The 15015-nt window shown below is 45.8% G+C and overlaps 1 protein-coding gene across 1 annotated transcript in view; it reads left to right on the top strand.

Annotated features, from left to right (window-relative positions):
• The window catches only part of SLCO3A1 (solute carrier organic anion transporter family member 3A1), a 156515-nt gene that overhangs the window by 13822 nt on the left and 127678 nt on the right, over positions 1–15015 (top strand). The window contains exon 2 of the mRNA XM_026074397.1: positions 12127–12592. Within this exon, the coding sequence (XP_025930182.1) occupies positions 12127–12592 (466 nt within the window). The remainder of the gene's footprint in view (positions 1–12126; positions 12593–15015) is intronic.

Raw genomic sequence — 15015 nt, forward strand, 5'->3', positions numbered from 1 at the left:
ATTTGAAATGGGTGCAGGAAGTGTGTAAGTGGGTATGGAGCCAAAAATAAAACTGTAATAGGCCTGTGCTGGAGGACAAAAGATGTAGATTAATGGGTAATGAGATTGGATGAAGAATGCTCCTTCTGCTAGTCAAACAGTCTGAGTTAACTTAACCTGAAGATGGGCTAATATCTTAGGCTTGCCTGTTTTCTGCCTTCCCCCAGGCAACTTGAAGGACTGGGAGCCTTGCTGGGGTTCTCCATGGCAGGTTTCCTGGGATTGTCCCTCTAGTACAAGAAACCTGTGCTCAGGGGCTGTGGGGACCACTTCTCTGAGATGCTGGTGGCTCTGTCTCACTTGGCTTAATGCGTGTGTCTTTGCATTTTCCTTTGCTTGCTGCATATCTCCAAGTAAACCTTGTGCCCTGCTCTGAGCAATGAACCTTGAGGATGAGATCCCTACTGCTCAGGAGAATACTCCAGCTGTGCATGCACCTCCAGCCCTGAAGGGTCTGCCATGCATCTGCAAAACCCAGAGTAGGTGAAACCAGAGCTTGAGAGACAGTATGAGGAGAAAAGAGTTAGTGCTCATGTTAGACTCGGTAACCAATTGGTTAGTGCTGCCATCTGGTCTGGCTTCGTACTGAACAATGAATGCAAAAACTCATTCCCACTCTGCAACAGCTTGAGTTCTGGATTCTTCCTGGAATTTGGGATGCCCCTGCTGTAGGAGCAGCCCTACATGGGGCTTCTCTGGTATTGTGCTTTTACCCACCTCACACTTTGATAGGTAAGAGGAAGAGGTGGTGACTTGTGTTTTCCTTGCATGTGCTTATTGAGTTTTCACAGGGTCTGGTGCTCCTGCAGTGAGGGGATCCCATCAGCTGCGGTTAGGTGTCTGTCTCTGGCAAGGGCCGTCGTTAATCCTGCAGACACAGGGGTGAAATTCAGCCATCTGTGTGTACAGCCTCAGCAGATGCCTTTGCCTATTGGCTTTTTGATAGCTCTCTTCATAGTGAACCCCAAGGAACAGATCTCTCATCATCTGGTGAGACGTCTCATTCTCTGTATCTCTTTTACCGAAAATACATTGAGTCCGAGTGGGATTGTGATGAGTTTGCAAGTTGAATCTAGATCTCCCTATTAACTGTTCTTAACAAGACTTTTTTTTTTAATTCCCTGTATGGTTGTGTATATATATTATTTAAAAGGCACTTTTAAGTCACCTTCTATTGAGGAGAAAAGGAACTTTCTATCTTTAAGAGTGATAAAAGAGAGAGTATATGATGGTATGGGATATGAAGTTGAGTTGCCTGTGTTGAGATCGGGATTGCCAAACCTAAGCGCACAGATGCCATGAGTCTGCCCTTCACAACTTCCACCCTGTTCTTCACCCAGGAAATGTTCAGATAATAGCTAGGTTCTCCAACAAGAATAGATTTAAGATCATCTTCGAGCCCTGACCTGCTGTCTGTTTACACCACAAATCCCCCTCCACTCGTGCACTGTTCTTCAGCAGGATGTCTGACAGCAGCAGGCACACGGTCCCTGTTCGTACCTTTTGGCTCTGCACCGAGACAACGTGGAAAGAGAAATGAGTGGTTTGCGAGCAGCTTTGTAGGAAGGTGTTACTTAGCAAATAAGCAGGATGTCATGGACAGCTCTTGTGTAGGCTGCAAGGTGTGAGATGGGGGTATGCAGCTCGCATGGCGGTGGGACATGCTCAGGGTGGTGTTACTTAGATGTGAGAGAGACCCTAACTGCAACAGCAGATGCTTAGGATAATTTGGTATTTCTCTTGCAAGTTGTTATGAAGTGCTGCAGACTGACGATATGACACGGCCATTTTGTTAGTTCCCTTTTAAATAGCTTCCTTCCTCCTATCGCCTACTAAGTTGAAGTATTTCATGTACTCCTTGAAGAGAAATGCCTCTGACTTCTCCTTATGCCGAGTTCCTGTTTGCTGCAGCTGGGCACCCCTGCTGCGGGGTGGGGAGTGCAGTGCTGGAGATACCAGCAGAGCCTGAGCAGAGGAGGAGAAAAGTGGCAGGATTTGTCAGAAAACCTCCTCTCTCAGTATACAGCCTTTATATAATCACCATTGTCCTCCAACCGGGAAAACTGAATTCAGTTTCCATCAAAGCTTTTATTAGAGCTGCTTTAGTGTCCTGCATGTGTCACTCCTGCCCTGGCTTTTGCCCGGCAGCTGAGAATATTTCAGCTCCGCAGGCTTCTTGTCTTTATCTGAACTCTGGCATAACTTGGATGCAACCCTTAGCCCTGAATTCAGCTCTTGATCGTAAATTAAGATAATGTGGAAACCCTTTGCATGGCAGGTTTTCTCATCAGGCTTGCGGTCTGGTTTCTGCTGTGGTTAGTAGCTGTGCTTATGACACTGTCTTCTGTGCAAGCATATAACAAAGTGCACTGTGTTAGAGAGTATTTTATTAGAAAAATAAACTGTGCCCTGTTGCAGAGACCTGGGCCCCTGTCTAAATCTTATTGCCGGTCCTATCTGGTTGTGTGACTGAGTTCTCTTGATGTTATAGGAGCCTAAGCTTAAATTGTTTAGTACAGTTTAAATTGTTCTTTATTTGGCTTTGCACAGTGCCTCGCTGGTGGGCAGGGTGGGAGGAGTGTTTTAAAAAAAGCCACGTCTGAACCAAAGTTGCTCAGTCTGCATCCCCACGGCTGTTTACTTTCACAGAACCAAGTGGAGGCCCCTTTTTGCAAGCCCCTGTTGTAGAGCACTTACTCCACGTGGGATTCCTCATCCATGGCTTGAAGCATGCCAATAGCTCTGTTGCTGTGCTTTGGTTTTTAGAGCACGCAGAATTGCAATATAGGTTTGAGGTTTGCTCCTTTGCATGTTTATGATGATATGCATTTTGCTGCCAGTGAAAATGACATAACATTTAAAAATAAATAAGGATTCAAATATCTAACGGGTTTATTGTATTTATGCTACTAAAGAGCAGTGCATATTACAAATGGATTCTGGCACTGGATGTATTTATGTAGATATCTTGTCAGACTAGAATATCACATGCATTCGCACATGGTGAGGTGAATCTTGAACAGCTGTTTTGGAGGCAGAAAGGTTGTGAGGACCTTCAGACTGGTAAAACAACATTACCATACACTGGAACCGAGGAGAGTACAAAATGCCAATCCTGACCATACTGCACATCTGTTTCAGGACAGCACAAAAAGCCTTTAAGTTTTGTTAGGGAAGTTCAGTGTGGCCTGATGCTCTGTACCTGTGTCTATTTTTGAGCTGTCAGTGACTCACTAACTTTTCTTGATGGAAGTGAGAGGGTAGATTGCAAATAACACCCCTTACTATCTTTTTGTTAACACCTCTCTCCTTAAAATGGAGCAATGCTCCTTCCCTTCCTCACGGGAGGCAGGGAGGAGGTTGAGTTCCTGGTGTCCCATGCAGGGCTGCCCTCATCTTCAGCATTTGCTACCTAAGGGTCCTGCAGAGGTTAGGTTTTATGTTACATGTCTGATTTGCATGGATCCCAGTCTTGCTAGACTAGTAGAAATTACACTCATTCAATTTTGAGATACACACGACTGTTTTTAGGGTCTACCAACCAGCCTGACTATCTCCTGAGCTTCCCTAAGATGCTCCTCCTCTCTCTGGTTGCTGACAGGGAGAAGCTATGCTGAAACGAACTGTGGGTTGCCCTTGTGTATCAACTCCTGACCAAACTGGCTATCTTCTGCAGATGCTGACTGCCCTTTACTCTTTTTGCAATATATAATTAGTATCACTCTGAGTGTGTCTGGTGTCATGGCTGTGACCAAGCAGAAGGGTTACAGGGGTGTGCTTGCTTTGTGCCCTGCATCAGCTGAGGGCAGGTGGTACAGGATGCTGAGAATACTGAAATATGGGGAGGAAAGAAGTCACCTGATAAACAGCAAGATACAAGAGGTGGCCGAGATGTTCTCGGCATGGTGCCAGAGAGGAAGGAAGAGAGGATGGGTTGTCAAAAACATGCATCTTGCCTTGGCAACAAGGGGTGTGCTACATCCCTTGCTGCACGGTGTAACATCCTTTCTCCTCAGGCCACTGAAAACCCTGACCTTAAATATGTACTTATTTTGGAGCATGTGAATAATCTCAGAGCCAATCACCAGAATGTAGAGTAAGTTGTCTGCCTTGTGTGGGGTATGGTTGGGAGCCACAGGCTCTTTGTGGCACGAGCGTAGTGCCTTGCAGATTTACCTGTTGTGGCCTCGAAACCGCATAGGTATATGCGGCAACAGCCAAGCTAATGACACCCTACTTCTCAACAGTGGTTCAGCTGCGGTGTCTATTATCCCTGTCATGTGAATGCAAATTTGTATGCAGAGAGAACTTCCAGACTTTGAGCAGAGCCAGTCTGGGTGTGTTTGTATCACCACCCTTCTTGCTTTCCCTGATGTTAGCACGCCCAAAGCCAGCACGGGTGTCGTCTTCAGCAGTGAGGACATCCCTTAAGTTTCCACTGACTTTATTGGACCGGGAACGGTGCTGGAACAAGTGATTGCCCATGTGAGATGGGCAGCCCCTATGACCTTGGTAGGAAGGATGCAGTGGGGTGGACACTAGCGAAGAGGGCACTGGTGCCCACGGATGGGTTTCCAGACACGAGGCAGATCTCTTCTTCGCCTAGCAAAGAGTCAGTGCCTTACGCTGGGTATTGCAGCTTGCGGTCAGCTGCCTTCCTTCCCAGCCTTCCTGGGTGGAAGGCGTGGGCAAAAACTAACAGAACTGTCTGCATTAAAAATAGGCTCAGCCGCAAATTATCATTTAATGCTGAAATTGTGGAGCAAAAAGATGTTGGAGTAGGGGATCAGCATCATTCCCTTGGGCTTTAAATCCAAGCGTGGTGGTTGTGCTGTCAGCTGGGAGGGTGGGCGGCGAGAGGGGCAGAGTGCCCAGGAACATGGATATACGGGGAGGCGGGTTGCCTCAAACGGTGATTCCTGGGATGCCCTTCAGCCATCCTGCATCGTTGCTGGACAAGAGGGCAAGCTGGCATCTGAGGAAGTGGGCCTTGGCATATCGGAACGGGCGCTTAGTTCCTGCAATGGTTGCTTTGGCTTTTTGAGGAATCCTGTGTTTCCTGGCTCTGTCATGGAGACTGTGGGAGACAGTTCTCATTTGTTTCCCTTTGGGAACATAGTTGCCAGGCAATTATTTTACACCCTGTAGCACTGCAGACATGTCTCTTCAAGTCCAATCTCTTACCGCATAACTGAGAAAATGTATTTTACATTAAAAAGAAGCCTTTAAAAAAGGCCCTTCAGGCATAAAGTCAATGTGTTTTCTATATATAACCTTGTATTGTTAATACAATGAACTTATCTCTAGACTCTGTGGGTGAATATGACTTGATCACTGGAGATATGAACAGTATGATATTCATTTCCAATGCACTGTGGATCTGACTGCATAATGGTGCCCCCAGCCTTAGATGCATTTCTTAGTGCTAGAGTGGGGCGCTAGTGTGAGACAGGCTGGTGGATTGCATTTTTGCTGAGTGTTAATATAAAATAAACAGCCCACAGAGAGAACAAATTTACCTTGGTTCAGAAATGCCAAGATCTATAGATCTGAGGCAGACAAGAATGATGAATGTGAGCATGTGTTATTGAAATAAGTCCAGAACAGCATGACAAAAGCTTCCCTGGGTTTAGTTATAGGCATTGCAATAAAGTTGCTTTGCTTCAAAATTTCAAGGTGGTGATTGATGTGTGTGTAGGTCATTTATCACTGTATGCATTATGTGGGATCGTTTTCCTTTTTCAATCATTGAAGAAAACTTGAGTGGACTTAAGAGGCTCCTTTAGCCCAGGTCCTTGGGAATTTTAGTTTTTGAAATCCATGGGGACAAATGCATGTGTGTTGAGTTCTGTGGCTCTGAGCAGGGGAGGACTGTGGCAGGTATACGAGTTTGTGCATCGCTCAAGCATGGTACAGGGTTTAATTACTGATGGTTGCTGTATGTTAGGCATTCTGCTCACAAAAGGGCAGAAGGATGGATTACATGTTTTTAGTTTACGCTGGTCCACTTGATCAATCTGGTTTAAACTTACTTCTGAGGAGCATGAACTTGCTGAAAGTGCTGGTAGCCAGGTAGTCCTGTAATGCCACAGCTAAATCTTAATGGAGCTGCTCTTTGAGACTGGGCAGGAGGTGCCTGGTGTGGATGAAATGAAAAGCCTGCTGAAGATGGAGGAAGTTTTTATAAATAAAAATGCAGCTCCTAATGAAGGGGATGACATGGGTGAAGGCCTTGAGACACAGAGAAAGGCAGCTGGGCTGGCAGCTCTTTGGGGCCGTGCACAGCGGTATTGCTAAAGCACTTTGCAGTCTATAGCCCTGATGGCCTGTGAAGGGCTGATCTCTGGGACAGACGCAAGGGCATAAGAGTAGGCAAGGTAGAGCTGACTTTAGCAGAGGTGCAGATCTATACGAGGCTGCAGCTTTAGTACTGTTGCTGGAACCTGGCGTTTGCCATGATTACAGGGCTAGCTTTACCTCTGTGCTCTCACACATTCCCTGGACTGTCCCACTCCTGTGGGAGGGCTCCCACAGTTCCCTTTTTGGGCTAAAAGCCCATGCCTCTATCGCTCCTAGGCACTTGGCCAGCGTATGTTGTCTGCATGAATTTTACTGGTTTGTTTGAATAGCTTCCTGGTAACTATTTTCATCTTAGGGCAGAAAGTTTTTTAACTGGATGTTGTCTTAATCTCTTCTTTCCAGCTGCGGCAAGACATCTGTGTAAATTGACAGGAGTAAGGAAATAGCAGCTTCACAGCTAATAATGTGGGCTCCTAGGGCTTCCTGCTGCGTTTTGGCAGGAGGTTGTCCGTCCAAAGCCGTTTGCTGCCGTGCCCCTCCGTTCCTGGTGTCCCTGCTATTAACCCAGCATCCATGTCAAGCTGAACCCTTGGATGCTCGGCACACAGGCCCTCTCTTATAATCCTCCCAGCCTTTTTGCATGATGTCAGTATTTTAGAGGGAGCTGTCATGTCTTTTGCAACATTTACATAACTCTCACTAAATAGAGCTAGTGTCTGGGAGCTGTGATTGCTGATCTGCTGGGGAGCAGGCTTGTGATGGGAAATAAGGGCAGCAACAGCGTGCTCTGCTATCTGACAGCAAAAAGGGCACGGGGAGGGTCCTGCGCACAAACCGGACCTGTTAAGTCAGGTTATAAATGGGAACATAATGAGTTCAGAGACATGTTTGTACGTAGGAAGTCCCACAGAAGTAAATGGGGTAGAGGAAGATGGAAGGATGGTTTTAGCCACAGGCAGAGGCTGATCTTGAATAGATGCTGATCACTTAAGAGCAGGTAATATCTCTGCTGTGCTAATACTGATATTGTAGAAAGCCTGTGTATTTATAGGTCATAGCCAATGTCAAAGCAAGAATTTGGGCTGTGCCATCTCTGCTGCTGCCACCTTGGGTGTAACAGAGTTGTGCCTAGTGTTTTCTAGTTAAAGATCAGCATGTTGACAGTTTCTTTCCCAGCCCTCTTTTTATTTTGGCAATTTTTTTTTTCCTGTGACCATGTTAATGTTTTGGAGGCCACTCTGCTGCTGTCAGCACTTCATACTGTTTCCTTCTGGATGGTCGAGGCCAATGTGACAGTTTTGTTCTTTCGGGATGCGTTGCTAACCGCTGTGACCCCCTGCACCTTGCACCACACGGAAAGGGCAGAGGTGGTACCGCGAGGTGGCGGGGCCAGAAGGAGCAGTGGCAGGGTGGTCCGGCTGGTGGAATAAGGAGAAGGCCTGCTGGGTTTGATCAGGCGAGTGGGTGTTTGCTTTGGGTCATTCTCCTTTCCTTTTGCTTCCTTCTCTTAGCTGAAGCAAAGTAAGAAACCATTAGGGGATGGGGTGGGGGTGAGGCAGCATTGCAGTTTAATGGAGATTGAGTCCCAGTTTCCCTAATGGTGAGCATTTTAAGCTTATGACAAAAGGAGAAGAACAACTAAAATTCCACAGAGATAAGAGCAGAATAGGAGTGAAGACTTTGGGGTTTTACTTCTGGGTTTGTCACCAACTTACTGTCACCCGTCACTGCTAATTGCACATAGAAGCTGTGCAGTTTTCTCTATCTGAAATACGGCTGCCTGAAATCTGACCTTTGTAAAGTGTGGAGCCAAAGTGTGTTTCTAAACACCAGCATGTTTTTTAGCTGCTTGTAAACATGCATGGTTAAAGCCTAAAATGAGGCAGCCAAGCTGAAATGTGGGAGAGACTTCCAAAGCTAGTTAATACCTGTTGGCCTTGGGAAATCGTGTCTGCTGGCTCCCAGTCTTTCAGCCTGAATTATTCCATCATAAATTAATTCTATTGTCTGTACTTGTCTCATTACTGTGTGGCGCTCTATGCCTCAGTTTACATAGTTTTATTGAGTAATTCTGAGTTTCCTGTCTAGGTGCAGCTCAGAAATGGGCTAATGGTTGTGATTTTTGCATGCTCAGTTATTTACTCATCTTGGAGGGATACCCTCTTCTGCCTAACTTTGGGTCTTGTGGGAACTCCGTTATAGCCATGTTCCTTGGGGGACATGCTGGAGGCTGTAGCTGGGTGTTGGGAGGGCAGAAGGAAGGCTATATTTACAATGCAGTCCTCAAATACCTTCGTTTCACGTGGGTACAGTGTTACCTGCTCTGAACACAGGGCCCTGAACTAATGTCTTGGTTGCAAGAGGTCTTCAGTTGTGGGGATAAGAGAAGGAACTTGCTGATAATTCTAATATTCCTTGCATCTTAGGAACTGAGGATGTTCTCCTTGGTGTGAGTAGGGATCAAAGCAGCAGCAGGAGCTTCTCCAGCCTATTAGCAGAGCAGTGGAGTGAGATGGGAATCACTTGCTTCCCAAGGGAAGTCCAAAGGGGTCTGCTCCTGCTTTTCCTCCACCTTTGAAATCAGTAGTGTAACTCCAGCCACCTTTCCACTGCAAGAGGAGTGAGCCCAGAGCTGTCAGCACTGAGACTTGTTTTCCTTGTTATTTTGATGGCTGGTGCATTATAGTTTGCCTATTTCCGTTTTAGTAGCTAGAAGTTATGCCTAAAGTGCAATGCAAGAAGGGGGCTTCTTATAGCTATAGGAGAGGCCTGGATTTGTACCTCTTAGAGCTGGTTGGTGTATGCTGTGTGCTGAATGCTGGGGTCCTAGCTATGTGTCTGTGCAGACCCCCTTGCTAGATCAGACCTGTGTCTGCCCTGCTCTGCCTACAGCTCTTGGTGTGGGGTTGAGGGCACTGATAGTGTCTGATCCTTCAGGGCCTGGAAATGCACTTGTGGCTTGTTCAGGTTGTTTCTTCCTTCCTTGGTCCATCTCCCCTACTGAACTGAGGAGCTGCTTGAGATGCACTTGTGCAGCAGGCATGTCAGACCTTGTCCAGTAGCTGGAGCAGCGTGCCGATTGCCAGGTCAGCTGCGGTGCCTGGCGCAGCCCGTGTGCGCCTGTTCTTCCTCTGCGGAGGTGACAAGTGAGGGGTGGTTGCAACAGAGCCGATCCTGTAGCTGATAAACCCTGCTCTGTTGGTTGAGTGCCTGGTGGAGGAGGTAGCGGTGGCTGTGACGTGCTTAGCGCAATGTCAGGAGTGCTGGGCTGTAGCTTTGGGCAATGGACCTTGGGCACGTCCCTCGGGCATGTCCCTCCACCTTCGTGTGCCTTGCTTTGAAAATACTAATGAAATGTTTTAAAGCCGTGTCTCTCTGCACCTGCTCAGCTCTGCCTCCCCGGCTCCCACGGAGGGTTGGGGCCAGTGTCATCTCCGTTAGATGCGCACGTGAGCGCTGATATTGCTGAGCGTTGAGCAGCGCGGCCGAGTTTGCCAGAGCAGGGACGTGGTGTGCCATCATGCAAAAGGGCAGAGTTTCCCCCGTGAATCGCAGTGCTGTTACGTCCAGACAGGCGCCGGCACCGGGTGCTTCAGAGAGCAGCAGCCTCCTCTCCTCTGCTGTGCACGTCGTGCTGGCCAGCGCTGCGGTTTTGGCGTGGGGAATAACTATTGCTATGGCTTTGTCTTCAGTCAGAGTTTTCCCTTGTCACTGTATGGTTCGCTGCCTTGCTCAGTTCTTGGCTCTTTCGTGGGGGAGGAGGACAGCAGTAACATAAAAGGACACAACTATCTGTATGGGACGAAGGCTGAACTTTCAAAAATGATGAAAACAGTCCAGTTTTGTCGATCTGACTTGTGAGCTTCAGATTTGGGGTTTTTTTGCTTGTGCGAAGCAGAAGTAGATTGTTTCCATTTGCCGTTGCGTTGCCAATAGGGCTGTCTCTGTCCAGACAGTGCCCTGGCGTCCCTGGGAGAGGCTAACTGCCCCCGGAGAAGAGCTGCTGTCAGAATACTTTAAAGTCGGTCAGGCTGGCTCCTGCCTTGTGAGGTATATCAGCAAAGATTTTTGGTGCCTCCTGTGGGAGGCTATTTTTATTCTCTCCAGGGGCTGCCCTCTCTTATGAGGTCTTTATCACCTTTTTTTCTGAATAGAGGAATGTGCTTGTTTTAGGACAACCTTAAATATCTTCATCTTTTGCAATCTGAAAAAACAAGACACTCATTTACCCAAGGTAAAAGTTTTTGGCATTTTTGTGGCATGTTCAAGATGATATATACATATATATTTTTAAAGGGGGCACTGCTATAGACGTGAAAATACACTGAGTTTTCTCCCTTGAGTAGGAATGACAGCAACCGAGGTACCTAATGCTTCATCTTCCTGCTCTGATCAGTGTTTTGACTGTTGCATAAAACTCATGTATGTGTTTCATTGCACCATAAAATCAAGGCTGGAAAAGATCTCAAGAGATCATCTGGTCCATTTTCCTGCCCTGTGGCAAGATCAGTCATACCTGTGTCATTGCTGACAGATGCTTGTCTGTGCTTTCTTAGACCTCCAGCGACAGACTCTGCAGCATCTCCAGGCAGCATGTTTCAGTGCTTCACAATCCTTGCTATTAGGCTGGTTTCCCCCTGCAAACATACCTTGTATTTAACCTGAAGCATCTTTGCTGCAATTTAAGCTTGTCACTCCTTGTCCTGCCTGTTTTGGACACACAGAAAAGGTCATTCCTCTTTGCAGTGGTCTTTTAAATATTTGAAAACTTTGTATCCCTCTTTCTCATCTTCATGTTAAATAACCCCAATTTGTTTCTTTCGTTCTTCACTGTAGTTTTAAATCTTCGATGTGAATCTTGGCCTGTCTTCTCAAAATTATTGTGGAAGTGAAGATCCCGGGTATTAAGCAATCTACAAACTGTTAAAGCCATTTGATCAGCTTTTTATTTATATACTTTAATAGAAGCCTTCTACGCTGGCCAAATTGCCTATCTGGGCATCACTGTCTCAAACTGACTTCATGGCCTGGTGCTGATGTGCGAGCCAAATAACCACAAGGTTTTCTGCTGCTTGGTTACTGCAGTTAATTCAAAGAGAAAGATCGGGTTCCTGGTGTGATGCATTTCTTGGTGTGGTTTGTGTGTCGGTTCTGCAGGAAAGTGCTTGCAATGTGAAGACTGTGCATTCAGATTGAAAGGGAGCCCAAACGGAGCCTAACCAACTATGGAGTCCCAGGTCTCTGTAAGCATCCAAAAATATATCGATGGATTCAGGAAATTTGGAAACTAGCGTGTGCTCAGACAGGTGGTAGGCCATCAAGGGTCACTGGCTATTAGGACCTTCTTATGTGGCTGCATTTGAATGGGCAGATCATGCCTTGTCATCAAATACTGTACTGTGGTTTAGATGTCCTTGGCATGTAGGTGTCTGGGTCCAATGGAAGGTCAAAGAAATGTGTGCTTTTAATTTAAAATTCTGAAGTTTTCAGAAATGGTACACTGGGTCTTATTTTGAGGGTCTTGATGATACTGTGGCATTCAAATTTTAGGATGATTGTTCACATCTTGATCCTACCAGTTTTATCCCTGTTCTGTAGCACTTATTTCTGAAGCAGCCCTTGCCTGAGCCAATAAATTCTCTTGCTTCCTGTTGCAGGTTTTAACTTGGGCTCCTCCATCTCTGATTGTGTAGAAAGGAAGGGAGGAATCCTTCGCTTTAGCAGATTGTATGGAGAATACAGGTTGTATTCCTTTTAAGTAATTGTCTATGGATTTCTCTGTTACAGGTGAGTGTTTTAACCACGTTAGAGCGGCGATTCAACCTTCAGAGTGCTGACGTGGGAGTCATTGCCAGCAGCTTCGAGATTGGGAACCTGGCCCTCATCCTCTTCGTGAGCTACTTCGGAGCCCGAGGACACAGGCCACGCTTGATAGGATGTGGAGGGATAGTCATGGCCTTGGGTGCCCTCCTTTCTGCGCTGCCTGAATTTCTGACCCACCAGTATGAGTACGAATCGGGGGAGATACGCTGGGGGGCTGAAGGGAGGGATGTGTGTGCTGCCAACGGGTCCACCAGTGATGAGGGACCAGATCCGGACCTTATCTGCAGGAATAGGACTGCTACCAACATGATGTACTTGCTGCTCATTGGAGCACAGGTCCTCCTAGGCATTGGTGCTACCCCTGTCCAGCCCCTAGGAGTCTCCTACATTGACGACCACGTGAGGCGGAAAGATTCCTCCCTGTATATAGGTAAGACTCTCTGAACTTCTCACAGACTGCTCCTGAAGGTCTCCTTGCCTGCTGGCACCTTGCTCTTGTTTTATTTGTTTGTCAATAGAAGTGATGCCTTAAGGCCTGTTCTGTGTGCTTGTGAAGGCAACTTGACATTGGTCTCTCTATACCTAACAGTCGCAAGCAATGCATCTTGCGGCTTGCAGGGAAGCACAGCGATATTTTCCTTTTATTGTAGCACTGGCAAAGGTTGACAGCCACAGTGATTAGTGGACAGGTAGAAAGATGCTCGCTTACTGCCTCCTGTTATTGTATTTGCCCGAATTGCTTTAAATTCTGATGGTACTGGTCACTTACAGCTGAGATTTAGTTGCAGAATTTCCAAATAGCTTGAGATATCAATTTTTTCTATCCAAGCTACCCCAGTGGCCTCCTTCTGGAGCTTTTGCTAGCATCTGGGTGGTGATTGCTGTATGAGGAGACCAAGAGGAGGTGCATATCTTGTCATTATTGCTTTCATATTTTTTTAGCAAGCAAGTTCCTATTATTGAGTAGGTGCTGCAACCTAGCATGTTGTGGCCAGACCCCAGATAATGTGATCCCTGTAACGGAATGGGATGCAGAAGCTGGTGAGGTCTATTTTGAGACATGGTGAGCCTGAAGTTGAACTCCTGATTCTGGTGATCATGCTGCAAAATTATTTGAGATAGTTAAGATATGGAACTTCTATAATTGGGGTAAAGTCTTCATAGGTTATGGCTGGAGACCCCTTTGCAACAGGCTTAAAGAGGATGCTGTGGGCAAAATCATTCTTTGGGGGGGGGGGGGAATTGCTGGCTCTGCTCATTCTTCTTTCTGCAGGACTTGTCACTAGATAAATGGCTCCAATGCAATAAATCAGCGAAGCATGTGCTGCCGTTCATGTGTGCCTTCTGCACTTGTTAGAATACTTTCTTTTCTAGTAACTAAAACTCTGTCCACTTGTCTCTTCATCCCTTGCTTGACTTAGGACTGTCTGTTGACAGTGAAATCAGTGCTGTGTGCGTAGACACTTTTCTCAAGTTCCCAAGCATAACCGAACACAGCTGTGGTGTGGCCATAGCCAGTGGAGCTGAACAGTCCCGCTAACTTTCTGCATGGTGGTGTCTTGGGATAGCATGCAGGCCTGTTGGAAAGACTTTTGACTATATGGACTCTTATGGTGTTCTTAGATGTGTTTCTCCTCTACTTAAAAAGGTTATTCTGCACATGCAAACTGTCCATGTCTTCTTGTAATGAACATAAAATCATAGTATTTCAGCATTTAGCTTTGTCTGTGGATCCTTATTTACCTACACTTCATTCTGTAAGCACTTGTGAGGGATCCCCTGGATAGAGCAGAATAATGTATAAAATACAGGATACTGTACAACCTGAAAGTGAATAATGAGACCAAATTCATTGGGGCAACTTTGCAAAAACTGTAAATGATGAGCCAGATTTAACAGTGATTTTAAGATTATTTATTATAAAACAGCTGTATAGAAAATGAGTAACTTTCAATCGATTCCACAGGTGTCTCTTAAAGCAATACTTCATTTTTTGAGAACAGGATTGAGGAGGGTGCATGCAAGGAGCATGAGGAAGAGTGATTCTTTTTATTCCTTAGGTGCATTTACCTTGTATGCTAAAATAACTACTTTAGAGTTGGCAGTTTGATTGTAGCTGAGAATATACTGCCAAAAACTATTTCTGCTTGCTCAGGGTTTCTTCATGATTTTTCTTCAGATTATATCTACTTCTAACTATATAGGTTTCCTTTCTGCAGGCAGAGTAAGAAAATGAGCATTTGGGGAGAGTTTGGTTTACTGCCTTTGGCTGTGAAAATCATAATTTGAATTTCTGGGTATGAGTTATGGGTTGCAGAAGTCTGTGTGCACACTCGGACAATCAGCCATAGCAATAATGAAGCTTAATATCTGCCCTGTCCCAGCCTATCTATCACAAGTAGGTTTTCAGACACTAAATGATTAATTCTTACATCAAGCTGCAATCAATTTGGTTAGTGAAAATAAAAGCTAACATGAAAAAATGAACGGGAAAAATCTATTTTGTGAATGAATATAAATGGCAAAGAAGCTGGTGGAAATGTATTCACAAACTGGAGAAGAGATGTACTTGAGAGGAGGTCAAACTCCTCAGTTTAAAATGTTGTTCAAAATTATTTGCTCAGACTTGTATTTAACTGATTATTTTTGTTGATGTCATCAATGCAATTTTCAGCAGAAAGCTGGCTGAGCAGCTCACCCAGTTCATTCTCCTCCGTTTCACAGAGAAAATAAATGTAGAGTGTATGTTGTCACTGTGCTACACTCGTATCGGTTTGCTTTCTCATAGTAGCATGCTCACTCAGTAGCATCTGCTCCTAAGGTAACTAAATAAAGCGTTTGGGGGTAAATTCC

The sequence above is a fragment of the Apteryx rowi genome, unplaced genomic scaffold, assembly GCF_003343035.1.
Source record: "Apteryx rowi isolate R43461 unplaced genomic scaffold, aptRow1 scaffold_11, whole genome shotgun sequence".
Classification (NCBI taxonomy): domain Eukaryota; kingdom Metazoa; phylum Chordata; class Aves; order Apterygiformes; family Apterygidae; genus Apteryx; species Apteryx rowi.